Source organism: Microcaecilia unicolor, chromosome 7 (genome assembly GCF_901765095.1).
Source record: "Microcaecilia unicolor chromosome 7, aMicUni1.1, whole genome shotgun sequence".
Lineage (NCBI taxonomy): Eukaryota > Metazoa > Chordata > Amphibia > Gymnophiona > Siphonopidae > Microcaecilia > Microcaecilia unicolor.
Window position 1 is genome coordinate 53,942,254 of NC_044037.1, and position 14,725 is coordinate 53,956,978.

Genomic DNA, 14,725 nt, shown 5'->3' on the forward strand with positions numbered 1-14,725 from the left:
AGGACATGTTTATCCACACCTAGCCTAGCTGAGATAATATTTAATCACCTCTCTTATGTGCAACTTTCTTTAAACTAGTCCCCTTATTTTCAAACTCCTCTTACTCTCTTACCTATATGTTCCATCTTCGCTTATACCCTACGCTGTCTATTAAAATGTTTTAGTAGGTATTGTGTTGACATTTAAGTAGTATACACCATACTTTGTATTGTTATTTAAATATTTTTCCTGCTGTAATTGTCTATTGTTTATGTTTGCTTATTCTTACTACACACCACCTCGAGTGAATTCCTTCAAAAAGGCAGTAAATGAATGAATAAATATGAATGTTAGATAAATTTGTACCTTAAATAAATGAAGTAATAATTTAAAAATTGCTATATGTTTACTCACATTCAGTCTGTCTAATATTACATTTTGTATATTCTGTGATATATATGCAATAACAGGGGAAACGAGGAGGGAGGGAAAAACTTTCACACATCACTTGTCAGCAGATAAAGACCATTTAGTTTACCTTGCCTGTCCTTTTATGCCTGCCTAACGATGCTATCACAAATCTTGTTCTACCTATGGTCTTCTCTTCCTCTCTGTGCGCCTGCTGTTAAGGTCTCTTTGTGTCTATACCATGCAACTATAAATGATAATCACAATCTATATTCAACATACAGGATATGAAAAAGGATTCACAGGTTGTCTAAAGGGTTCTGAGTCCTCCCGTTCATAGATCAGATTTAACAACTCCTTGCATTGTTCTTTCCAAGCATCAGGGTTCCCTCGGAAGGGCTTTTTCCTTTGTTGCCTTACCTTGAAAGGAAATAAGAGAATGAAATGAAGTTTATAATTTCAGGTTCTGAAGGGTAATTTTATAGCAGGCTGCCTATCTTGTGCATCATAAAACATGTATAAGTTGCATCAAAATTCCCTTTTTAAATGTTAGCTTTCAGAAAGTACCTGCTTTAAGGCATGCACAGATTTGCTGGTTTCTTTAGAATTTTTACCTACAAATTTTATAAAATACTTGCAAAAGTGCAAGCCATGCCCATATCACACTCCCAGGAATGGTTGTGACTGGGTCAAAGAAACTTATGTGCAAAACAGCATGTGCATGCATAACTTTAGGTATCTATACTCCAAGTAATTTTATAAAAGGCAATTTTTATTTTTTTATTTCTTTCCAATAATTTATATCCTGCTTAATCAACGAGATCACCCTAAACAGATTATATAAAAACAGGACAAAACATGCTTGGCCCGATAATAAAAAGCACTTATTTGTACAGCAGTCTAAGTGCTTTACCAAAGGGGTGGATAGTTGGTGATATTCGGCACAAAGGCTGTCTTAACTTAAAATGCACAGCTACGTGGACAGCAGCTGAATATTGCCACTACCCGTAGAGACAGTGATGGTCACCAGGGCCCATCAATATTTGGCACCACACATCTGGATAGCAGTGCTATATTTAGATGCCGTGGCTGGCATTAAAAAAAAAAAAAAAAAAGATTATTGTGGTATTTAAATATGGACCACATAGTTCACAACATATAGGGCTAGATTTAGAAAACGGCGTTAAAAAAAAAAACAAGCGCTGAGCACTATTCTATAAACAGAATTCCATGTTGGGTGCCATTTATAGAATAGCACTTGGCATCGGTATCCACGCCCAAAAAGATTTACATTAATTGAAACCTGTGTAAAATCCTCACACCTAACTTAGGCATGGACCCCACAGAATTCTATAATTGTATGTGCATCTTCAATGAACCACCCTGACTCACCCATTCTCCTCCTATGGCCATACCCCCTTTTTAGCTGCATGCTAAAAAAATGTACACATGTATCTTTATAGAATACCACCTAGTAAGATGTGTGTGTGAATTCAATGCCAATATTTAGTGCCCAATTATTGGCACTAATTAGCTTGTTACTCAATTAAATTTCACACATAAACTGAGCGCATGCCAAATCTACAGCAAGTAGACCAAATGGACTCAACAACTGATCTAAAAATCTGAACAAAATAAAATGCTTTATAGTTCTTCCTAAAAGCTAGATATGCACTCATTTCTCCAGACATCAGCTAAGTTCCTAAAGAGAGGTCCTGCAGTAAAAAAGTAGTTGTGTAGTTTCTCGCCAACCAGGCAATCTTTAACGACAGAACAGAGACTAGTCCAAACCAGTGGAAGCAAGTTTGGCTAGTGCAGTAGGAGGGTAGATTATGCCTGACTCTGCAAGGGTTGTGAGAGGGGTGGGGAGGAGGCAACCTACAACCCTCTCTCCTTCTGCTTGCAAGGGCCCCTCAAGGACCTGTGCCAGCTAAGAACAGCAAGCAAGAATCCATAAGCTAGTGCCTGGAGCTAGGAGGTTAAAAAAAAATAGAAACCTCCTTTCTTAACTGGGGTAGAGAACCACAGCCCAGTCCCCCAGGAGCTTAAGACCCAAGGACTCAACTGTTACGGATGCAGACCATGAAGTGTGCACTGGGAAATAGGCCTAACTTACCTATTGCTCATCCCAACTTGGTTCCACTAGTTTGGACTGGTCTAGCAGGACTCAAGGAATTCCCCTTCTAGACAAAATTCTGCACAGAGATTAGAAGGCAGCTAGTAATTCACATGGTTTTCTCCCTCCCTGTGGCACACATCCTGAATTTAAATTCCTCTTTCCCTATCCTATCCCATTTCCCATGGGAACCCAACCTCAACACAAATTGCTGTCAATATTTTGTGTTACATCTCCCCCAACCATCCTAATCTGAAGCCAGTGAGGAGGAAAGCAGCAGCATGTCACACCGTGTCCTTCTTCTCAATCACTCGGGCTGACGTTAGTATTTAAACTGTGGGGCTATATGGTGTCCCCTATGGTTTAAATACTACAGTTAATCCAGGGTAGTGGAGTAGGATGTGGTCTGAAAAACAGCCACTTTCCTCCTCACTGGCTTCAGCTTAGACTCAAACTCTGTGGGTAAGGCAAAATGTTTGAAACAGTCTGTGCCACAGAGATGAAAGCAGGGTAAGAGGGGCTGTTTGTGGGATGTGCAGGGGTAGGGAAAGAGCTGGAGGAGTATGCCCTGGAAGGGCTGTACTTTGGGGGGAGGAAAGGTGTGTGTAGGGAGCAGGAGGTGGGGCGAAGAATCAGGGAATGAAGAAACAGCTGGAGGAATGCCACAGCAGGATACAGGAGAGAAAGAGAGAGAGCTGTGGGGGATGTGTGTGCAAAGTGCATATCTGAGAAAGAGAGGGATGGAGAGAAAACTGGAGAGGGTGTTGCTGAGGAACAGGTAAGGGGAAATAGAAAACTGGAGGGCTTTCACCCTGGAGAGAGGGGGCAGAGAAAACATGGTTAAATGTGAGGGGGCAAGGGGATAAAACCTACAGAGGGTTTCAAGCTATCTTGGGATTGAGACTGTTGGTAACAAGAAATGCACAGTCTGAAAGTTCATAAAGACGACAAATGGATGGAATTGAGCAAAGATAGCTTTTTAGATCAGAAGTATGAGAGCTGTGGATGCAACATCCTGAGATTTTGGTTGAATAAAGGAACTCTAACTGCAGTATGGAAATAATGGAAAGCAAACATAGTTCTGCTGTCCTTTGCAACTACACACTGATGTGAGTCTAGATTTTTTTGTGCTTGGTTCTGAGGCTGTCAGCAAGATCTCCATGCTTAGCACTTAACAGATGATGTCTTCAGCAACCTAGAGAGGGGCATGGATTCATCAGTAGTGCTCCTTGATTTGTCAATAGCCTTTGACACTACGGACCACAATATTTTACCCAATTGTCCAATGGTTCTTAGTGGTGACAGTATGATCTTGAACTAGGTTATTTCATTCTTACAGCACAGGTTCCAGCTCAAATGTGAAGTGCTACAAGGATCTGTTCATTATACCGGTGGTTTCTAATGTTTTTCATACCTCACACTAACACTACCTTGCTTTTGTCTTACCTAGAATGTAAACCGCACTGAACCCTGGAAAGAGGATATTAGCGGTATACAAGAACTGAATTGACCCAACAAAATACCACTCAGGAGAAAGACTGTGATGTAACGAATCAAAGCCCTCCAAGAGGACTTCACCAACCTGCACTCCCAAAAAGCATGATAAAGAGTATTAGAAAATTCCTCACATTTAAGACAAAGAGAAGTTGCGCCTTACCCCATGGCATGAAGCCTAGATTGTGAAACATAGTCCTAAAAGAGTACCCAATATTGACATTCCCGAAGTTCCGCATCAACTACCCACAGTTGGACATGGCGAATGCATCTCAATAGGTTCCGAAAGCAAGGCTGATAGCGCAAGTCAGCCGACCAACGATTGGCTAAGACCCCAAGATCGTGGGGAGGACAAGCAGGGAGCAAACGTCAGTGTAACAAAGAAATTGAAAGAGGATCACCTGACGGTACCTCAGAAAAGTCCTTTAATATAGTAGCAAGATCTCTACAAAGGTGTGATGAATCTAAGGATGCAATATAATGAGGAAGTTGTTGGTAGGCAGAAGAAAATCCTGGAGAAGGACTGCGACTGACTGGCAAAAGCACTAATGAGAATGGAGTGGACAGAGCACCGTTCACTGAAGAGATTGTGTATGAACAACTTGAAAATCTAAAGGTGGACAAAGCCGTGGGACAGGACGGGATCCACCCCAGGATATTGAGGGAGCTCAGAGAGGTTCTGGTGGGTCCTCTTAAAGATTTGTTTAATAAATCCTTGGAGACAGGAGAGGTTCCGTGGGACTGGAGAATGGCAGATGTGGTCCCTCTTCACAAAAGTGGTGATAGGGAAGAAGCTGGAAACTACAGGCCGGTAAGCCTCACTTCGGTTATTGGAAAAGTAATGGAAGCGATGCTGAAGGAAAGGATAGTGAATTTCCTGGAAGCCAACAAGTTGCAAGATCAGAGACAACATGATTTTACCAAAGGGAAATCGTGCGAAACGAATCTCATTGAATTCTTTGACTGGGTGGCCAGAGAATTGAATCATGGACGTGCTATAGATGTAATCTACTTAGATTTCAGCAAAGCTTTTGACACGGTTCCCCACAAGAGGCTCTTGAATAAACTTGACAGGTTGAAAATAGGACCCGACGTGGTGAACTGGATTAGGAACTGGTTGACAGACAGACGCCAGAGGGTGGTGGTTAATGGAATTCGCTCGGATGAGAGAAAGGTGAGTAGTGGAGTGCCTCAGGGATCGGTGCTGGGGCCGATTCTGTTCAATATATTTGTGAGTGACATTGCCGAAGGGTTAGAAGGTAAAGTTTGCCTTTTTGCGGATGATACTAAGATTTGTAACAGAGTGGACACCCGGGAGTGGAAAACATGAAAAAGGATCTGCAGAAGCTAGAAGATTGTCTAACGTTTGGCAATTAAAATTCAATGTGAAGAAATGCAAAGTGATGCACTTAGGGAGTAGAAATCCACGGGAGACGTATGTGTTAGGCGGTGAGAGTCTGGTATGTACAGACGGGGAGAGGGATCTAGGGTTATAGTATCTGAGGATCTGAAAGCGACGAAACAGTGTGACAAGGCGGTGGCTAGAAGGTTGCTAGGCTGTATAGAGAGAGGTATCTATTCCCCCTCAAAAGCAGGTCACCTAAACGTAAGCACCACTTGCACATTTAAATTTAAAAGAGTACTGACATTTATGTGGGTAATTCTACACTAATGCCATAAATAGCAGTAGCATGCCTAACCAGTAATCTATAATTACATGCTAAAATGGCTTAGTCTACAATTATTAGGAGGACAATCATAGAGGAGAGGCATGGGAGTATCAAAGAACGGGCCAACATTTACATGAGCTACTTACAGAATGCTATATTTAGGAACACATATGAAACAATACAGGCTATGAACTACATGCAGATAATCCACAGGAGAATACAGACCAGAATGAAAGTAGAAATACACTCTTTATTAAAATTGCCTGACGTAGCTACGTTTGGCCTCCCAGAGGCACATATTCACATCAGCCATAGACCTGAAATAAGTATATGTGCCTACAGTTAGGCACACCAATGCTGGTTTATGCTAGTATTCTATAGAACACTTATGCACGTATAACAGGTTCACTGCCAATACAAGTATGGCACTTAATTGCTGGTAAGAAAGAGAGAGTACAAACCTAACGGTCAAAACAGTAATACCAAAGGAGTGAGGGGGAAAAACAAGGAGTCAAAACTCTCAGAATATAGGCCCTTTAATATGATCAGCAGTAATATGTAAAGTGCCCGACACGGCTGTGTTTTGGCTTATATGCCTGCCTCTGAGGTAAAAAAAACTTTCCACATATAGTAGCGCAAAAAATGGTCCTGTATAGATGCATGTATACAGAACGTGGTGGGTTCTCCCAGAGACACTACGCTGAATGCAGTATGAGCTCTCTGTCTACTTGCATCATCTGTACAGGACCATTTTTTTGCACTAATGTATGCTGAAGGAAAACTTAATTGTTAGTGCCATGTTAAATAGCAAATGCACAGTTTCCAACTAAACCAGAATAGTGCAGCACATATTCTACTTGGATTAAAATATGTAATATGTAATATGCACGTGAGTAACATGTAAAATAAGTGTAAAAATATAAAATAAAATACAGGGTACATTTTGATATGAAAGATAAGAGTTTGCCTTTCTGATGCTGCTGTAAGAGAAAAACTATAAATTGGTGCACAAGTTAAAACTCTGCAAGGAAAAAGGTACACTAAGTTTACAGCAATCAATCAAAACCCAAGAAAATTGAAGATGCCTGGCAAATGATTACTTAGCTTAGGAAATGCTGTAGGAGTATTTGCTGTGATCTCACCCACCCGGTGTGCACATGAGAGCACCTTTACAGCCAACATGGACGCTGCAACCTTTCACCTATATGTCTGACTACCAACTGTGCAGAAGTCAGCATTTCAGCTTGTAATAGATTTACTGAAGCCTGCACCACCTCCAAGGTCACTCTGTATCGGGGGAGAATGCATGTCCCTGAGAGAGAGAGAGCTTACGAGATAAGACGGACAATGGAAGCTTCATACAGATGCTGGGAGTACATGGTGGGATTATTTCTGATTGGCTCCCAGAAAACGGATGGGTCGGAGAAGCGGGAACAGAAGGGGAAGAAAGTTAGTTGGCGGGAAGAACGGAAAGAACAGAAGAAAAGAAGAGGAGAGGACTTGCATTTCTGCAAGCACCTGATTTACCTGAGAGACTTACTGATAATACCTGGCAAAGCTTTTCCCCAGGTTACAGCTGTCTACAGGATCTATACTGAGTCTGTATCATCTGTTGCTGAGCAAGACAAGTGCATCACCTAAGCTCGTGGGACCTTGCTGAGACATTCAGCTGAGGTATCGGAAGGAACCTGATCTGGTGACCGGAACGGTGAGATCATAGCTTACTTCTTTCAGGCTGGGTTAGATAATTGGTCTGTGCTCGGACCCCTCAGATGCGTGACGTCAGGATTTATGATCTCTACTCGCTGTTAGCCTAGTATAAGATTTGTGTGGTAATCATTAGGATCTCGGTATTGTGTTTATCTGTCATTACAGATTAGCCAATAGGATAATCATAGTTATTCTCTATATTTTTGGTATCATTGTGCATGCAATCAGGAATTGCTGATGCTATAAGCTGATAAGGATTTTTCTATATTTTTGTATATAACCCTGTATAAATAAACTAATATATTCCATTGGTCTGTCAGTTATTTTCCATGTAGCGAATGTCGGGCGGAGGCCACACCCCCTAGACATAAGCGAGTACGTATGTAGGAATTGGCCTCTTACAAAATCTATATAACCACCTACAATGCAAGGAGTGTATTTTTAAACAGTTTCCAAATATGAGCCCCTATGGTATCACACCAGCAGTGCTTGATGCATTCTGTTACTTACTATTCTCCCCGATGATGTTCCTGGACCATCAGACTCCACGTCAACTTCTGCCACCTAAAAGAGGATTAGTAATTAAATTCAAGTACATCAATACATTACTAGCTTTACAAAAAAGAGGAATCAGAGAAGAAACGATTTCAATGTGACCAAATAAAGTCTCAAACGAGACAGCCAGGGGACTACCCCCAGACATGGAAAAGCTTGCGCATGATAGGAGAACAACAAAAAAAAAAAACAAACATCCATTCAAGATACTAAGATGATGAACCAAAGCTTTCAGTTGTCACTCCTAAAGTCAGCGTAATCAGAAGAATTACTGGAGACGATAAAGATAAATTGATGATTTATATGCTTCTATCTATGCAGATTTCCAGCCATGATATCCATTTAAGTTTAAGCACTGATTATAAATGTAAAAGTTATCCATTTATAACAGGACAGCTATTTGTGTGATCCCACTTAAAATAATGAACAGAACTTAGTTTAAAACTAGTGACTACTGGATATATATTTGCATGTGAACATCTTTCATTAATATTAAAAATGCCTTAACATGCATTAAAATATATTTATTATGTTTTAATGCTGAATTAGCCTTAATACACTAATATATTTTCCCCTAAGTGCCACCTTCAATAAGGTAACCAACTAGGACACATCACTTCTTTGTTTTGCCATTTTCTAAATTGTGATCATTTTCAGACATCAGCAGCCCTGGTTACTCTCTGTTTTGGCCTCCATCATACCCTTCAATACTAGGTATGCAATTTTTCCTAGGATAACACAATGGTATAATACCACCACTTGTGTGTCATGCTTAAGACACACAAAATATAATGAATATTACACTGACAGCAGCAAAGCAACAGAGAAACAACACTATTCAAAGATAATTACTTGTGTCTACAGAGGGTTTATGTCTAATGCTTTCAAAACTGACAACAATGCACACCGATGAGGACATAATTAGGCAGAATACATCCTGAAATTGAAAAATAAGCTTTGATCTTTTTCTGAAAGCTTTTTATTTTCTTTCAATTATATCTGTTATCAGGTACAGAAGGTCTTTGAGATTAGGAGAAATTAGGTCTTACCAGATAATTTGTTTTCCATTAGTCCTTCCCACTATTCCAGAACCTCTAGGATAGTTGTGTCCATCGACCAGCAGGTGGAAATAGAGAACTGAAAACTGAGATGAGACATATCTCTCTTGGTATCCAGTCCAGCTCCTCAGTATTTACATAGACAAGCAATAAGGATAATACTCAGAATAAACACAGCAACCTAAAAAAACTCACTAACTTAACACTAACCAGACGGGCAAACGTGTAGATCGCTCTCATCTCTGGACAACTTGTAGAGAACAAGAGATATGCAGGAAACAACCGTACAAGGTGACATTATTTGGCCCATTAATTCACACCAACTAGACATCTCAGATACATTGGGCAGGCCTCTGGAATAGTGGGAAGGACTAATGGAAAGAAATCTATCAGGGGAAGGACTAATACCAGGGAAGAATTAATTTCCCCTTCCATTATGTAGCTTCCCACTATTCCAGAACTTATGGGATGTATAAAAGCAATCCCTAGAGTGGGTGTATCTTGGCGCTGCTGCCCTGAGGACTGAAGTCCCAAAACTGGTTTCTGAGCATGCTGTAAAGTCCACCTGGTAATGCTTGGCAGTGCTGACTATGTCACCGCCTTGAAAATATTAGTCGCAGACAGTAAGCTAATCTCCGCCCAGGATGTCACTGTATGCCTCGTAGAACAATCCCACAAGGCCTAAGGAGCCTGCTTCCTCACAAGCAAATAAGCTAACTTGATAGTCTCTTTCAGCCATCAAGCAATTGTGGGCTAGGAAGCCATGAGGCCAAGTATCTGTTTACAAAAAAGCACAAACAGTCTGTCCAATTTGCGAAACTCATTTGTGACTTCTGGATATCTAATGAGGACTCTATACATATCAAGAAGCTTCAAGAAAGAATACTGAGCCTCTTCATCCTCTCTGCAAAGGACGGAAGCTCCACAGATTGGTTGAGATGAAATGCTGATACCATTTTCAGAAGGAAGGAACAGTGCACAGGAAGACCCCTGCCTCCAAAAAGTGGAGAAAGGGATCCCGACAAGAGAGCCTGAAGCTCTAAAACACTATGTGCTGATGCAACAGCCACCAGGAAAGCTGTTTTTAGCTTAACATCTTTCAAGGAGACCCTTAAGAGTGGCTCAAAAGGAGTCTTCTGCAGAGCCTGCAGGACTAAATTAAGGTTCCACTCTGGAAAGTGATGCCAGAAGCAGCCTGCTCCCCACCAGCATTGAATTATATCCAGGTAAGTCACAACAGATGTCTTCTGTAGTTGGCCCCTGAAACAGGCCAAAGCTGCAACCTGAACTTTTAGAAAATCCAACGCCTTTCTGAAGGCCTGCCAGAATAAATGCTAGGATGTGAGCGATATGAGCAGAAAAGGAAAAAGTCCACATTTAGAACACCAGCCCTTGAATGTTCTCATATCTTCGCGTACGCCATGGATATAGAGCATTTCTGCCTGAAACAAGATAGCAATGACAGAAAAAATATCCTGTCTCAACTACGCCCTTTCAATGGCTAAGCCATGAGACCAAAAGGGCACAGATCTCCCATGAGCACCGGGTCTGCGGAAGACGGAGAGGATCCCCATCCAGAAGTCAAATCCGGTCCACATACCTTGGCCTCCACGAACAATCTGGGGCTGCGAGAATTATTCAACCCCGGTGCAATATGATCCTTTTCTACACATGGCTTACCATTGGCCAAGGAGGGAAGACATACAGGAGATGCATCTTCAGCCAGGGCTGCAGTACGGCATCGATCCCATCGAGCCCAGTTCTTTCCAATGACTGAAGAATTTGGGCACTATAGCATTCCATTTTATCACTATCAAGTCCTGACGTGGAGATCCCCATTGGTCCACTATCAGCTGAAAACCTTGGCTGGATAGATCCCATTCTGCTGGGTCCAAGGAGTGCCTGCTGAGAAAGTCCACCTCCACATTCAAGGACCTAGTGATGTGAGCTGCCGACAAGCTGAGAAAATTTTTCTCCACCCAACTCATGAAGGAGGCCACCTCCACCAACACTGGACGGCTGCAGGTCCCACACTTGTTTGTTGATATAAGCCACCGCCATTGCATTGTCAGAGCAAACTCTGGCTGGGGGCACCCACTAGAAAGGGAGCAAAGTTGTGCCAGGCATTCCACACTGCCCTGATCTCCAAGTGATTTATCGACCACTGAGACTCCTGTTCCATCCATGTGCCCTGTACCAAATGAAATTGTAATAAGCTCCCCAACCCAACTTGTTAGTGTCCATTGTCACTACTTCCCGTTGTGTTATTGGAAAGGGAGCTCCAATGGTCAAATTCCTGGGTGACAACCACCATCCAAGGTCATACTTCTGTGACACCGGAGACTGGCGGCTGCGAAAAGACTCCTGTAAAGGCCACATATAAGCCCTTGCACATGGCACCACTTCCATCGCCGCAGTCATAGTCCCAGACCTTAGGCATGCCATGACTGAGACTAAGATGAATCTGCTGAACCAGCTTCAACCTCCTGCATTCTGTGAGAAAGATCCTCTCCATTGCTGTGTCAAGTGTCTTTGATGGAGCTAATCTGCTCTTCTTGAAATTTATCACCCAAACCAACAACTGCAGAAGAGTAGGATGATGCACGAATGAGTCAGTCAAGATACGGGTGAACTCTGATTCCTTGGCACTGAAGGAAGGCCACCACCATAACATTGGTAAACGTTCTTGGTGATATGGTGAGACTGAAGGGAAAAGGCCTGAACTGCAAAACGTAGAAACCTATGATGCAGCATCCGTATGGGTATATGCAAGTATGCCTTCTTGAGATAGAAGGCGGCGAGAAAGTCTCCTGCTTGAACCAAGGTGAAGGCGGGAAACTCAGGAGGCAGTGGTTTAGAACTTTGAGATCTAAGACTGGACAAATGGCATCTTTCTTCCTTGGAAAAGCTTTTCCTACATGAGCACGCAGCTGTAGAATGCACTGCCACTTGACCTGAAATCTATTTACGACCTAATCAACTTTCGAAAATCACTAAAGACTTATCTTTTCAACAAAGCATACCACAATGATCAATAACAGGAATTGTATCGCATCACCACTTACCTACTATTCTGACTGTTTTCTTTTTATAATGGATTGCTTAACTCTATTATGTTATACTTGTTCTTTATGTAATACCAATTGTTTCTTTACTCTTGAATGGCGAACGCCATGATGGAATATTGTAAGCCACATTGAGCCTGCAAATAGGTGGGAAAATGTGGGGTACAAATGCAACAAATAAATAAAGTAGACGGAGTATCTACTTTATCCCTGTTCAGCCTGGGGAACTGGAACAATGGCCTAGTGCGCCAGTAAGGAATCTAACGTTCTGAAGAATACCCAGAACCCACTGGTCTAACGTGATTTTGGCACACTTCTCCCTGAACTCCTGAGGAAGAGAAGAATGGACCGGCCTTTGCATCATTGAGAAGCTTGGGAGGCACTGTGTACTCTAGATGACCGAGAAGAGGACTTCCTATCCACACGAAAGGAAGATTGGCATGCCTGAAAGCGGGACTTCTGACCATACTGCTGACATACGAATAGCCATACTTGAGTAGTAGTAGTCAGACCAATGGTCCATCTAGCCCAGTATCCTGTTTCCAACAGTGGCTTATCCATGTCACAAGTACCTTGCAGAAACCAAAATAGTAGCAACATTCCATGCTACCAATCCCAGGGCAAGCAGTGGCTTCTCCATGTCTATCTCAATAGCAGACAATGGCCTTTTTCTCCAAGAACTTGTCCAAACATTTTTGAAACCCAGATATGCTAACTGCTGTTAGCTCATCCTCCAGCAAGAGTTCCAGAGCTTAATTGTTGAGTGAAAAAATAATTCCTATTTGTTTTAAACGTATTGTCATATAAGTTCATTGAGTGTCCCCTGGTCCTTGTACTTTTTGAAAGAGTAAAAAACTGATTCACTTCTATACCAATCAGGATTTTGTAGACATCAATCATTTCCCATCTCAGCCATCTCTTTTCCAGAACTGAAAGCAATACTCAAGGTGAGGTTGCACCATGGAACAATACAAAGGCATTATAGTATTCTCAGTCTTATTTACCATACCTTTCCAAATAATTCCTAGTATCCTATTTGCTTTTTTGGCCACTGCTGTACACTGGGCAGAAGATTTCAGTGTATTGTCTACACCACCACCTAGATCTTTTTCTTGGATGCTAACCCCCAAGGTGGACCCTAACATCAGGTAACTACAATTTATTCTTCCCAATGTGCATCACTTTGCATCTGTCCACATTAAATTTCATCTGCCATTGGAATTCCCAGTCTTCCAATTTCCTAAGGTCTTCCTGCAATTTTTCACAGTCCACATGTGTTTTTAATAACCTTGAACAGTTTTGTGTCATCTGCAAATTAAATCACCTCACTTGTCGTTCTGACTTCCAGATCATTTATAAATTTATTAAGTAGCACCTGTCCCAGCACAGATCCCTGCGGCACCCCACTATTCACCCTCTGAGAGAAATGGCCATTTAACCCTACCCTCTATTTTCTGTCCAATAACCAATTCTTAATCCGCAACAGAACATTGCCTCCTATCCCATGACTTAAATTTTCTCAGGAGTCTCTCATGAGGATTTCTGTCAAAAGCTTTCTGAAAATCTAGATACACTACACCGATCAGCTTATCTTTAATCATATGTGTATTCATGCCTTCAAAGAAATGAAGCAAATTGGTGATGCAAGCCTTTCATTGGCTGAAACCATGCTGACACTGTCTCATTAAACCATGTTTACTTATGTGTCTCATAATTTTATTCTTTAGAATTAGTTTCCTCTATTTTACTTAATGACCAAGGCCAGTACCATCTGCTGTTTTGAAATTGAGAGCCTCCTGAAAACGGATGACCAGAAGCTTTCGGCTTATCCTCCGGCAACCACTGTGGCTTAGAGTCCTCCAGTTCTTTCGCTGAGTTATTGAATCTTCTCCAAATAGCCACTTGCCCTGAAAGGGCAGTTTAACTAGACATGATTTTGATGCTGCACCCACTACCCAATGCCACAACTAGAACTGCCGACTTTGACAGCCAAAGACATACTGCAGCTCATAACCTGTAACACGTCATAAATAGTATCCGCTATGTAGGCCAACCCCATTTCCAGCTGGGCATTATGGTGCTTGTCTTGTGTTACAGGCTGCTGATGCCACTTCAGATGCTCTTGAAACAAACAAACTGCACATTGTCGCTTCAAGACCTAAAGAGGCCTCTTCAAAGGCTGGTTTCAGCAAGCTCTCTAGCTTCTTATCCTGTAGGTCTTTTATGGCAATGCCCTCTTCCACCAGCAAGGTGGTCTTAGTCACCGTCGTAGCATGGGAGTCCACCTTGGGAAGCTGCCATTTCTCTATCTGCTCTTGAACCAACAGGTAGAGGCAAGCTATGGCTCATTCTACTTTCAGCCCAACATCTGTTGAGACTCATTCTACTGTAATCAGGTCCTGAATGTCAGGATGCATTTGGAAGGACCTCCAATCCCCATGATGATCAATGAAGATGGAACTCCTGATGCAGAAGGCTCCTCAAAGGAAAACACTGCCAGTTCCCTCAGAAATAAGAGTACAGAGCTCCTCTTTATGAAACAACCTCAGTACTTTCGGGTCTTCTTCCTCCTCTAATGGCTCCCACTGCCGACTACTCCAAGCTCACAGTCTTCACAAGTCTTAACCCAGATGAGACAGAATCAGGACTGATACTCTGAGGCATATTTTC

At 42.0% G+C, this 14,725-nt stretch overlaps 1 protein-coding gene across 2 annotated transcripts in view; it reads right to left on the minus strand.

Annotated features, from left to right (window-relative positions):
• BRWD3 (bromodomain and WD repeat domain containing 3) overlaps nucleotides 1-14,725 on the minus strand; it is a 195,306-nt gene that overhangs the window by 28,269 nt on the left and 152,312 nt on the right. For both annotated transcript variants that reach the window (XM_030209053.1, XM_030209052.1), the window contains exons 34-35: nucleotides 7,888-7,941; nucleotides 670-807 (exon numbers count right to left, since the gene is read on the minus strand). In XM_030209053.1, the coding sequence (XP_030064913.1) occupies nucleotides 670-807; nucleotides 7,888-7,941 (192 nt within the window). The remainder of the gene's footprint in view (nucleotides 1-669; nucleotides 808-7,887; nucleotides 7,942-14,725) is intronic.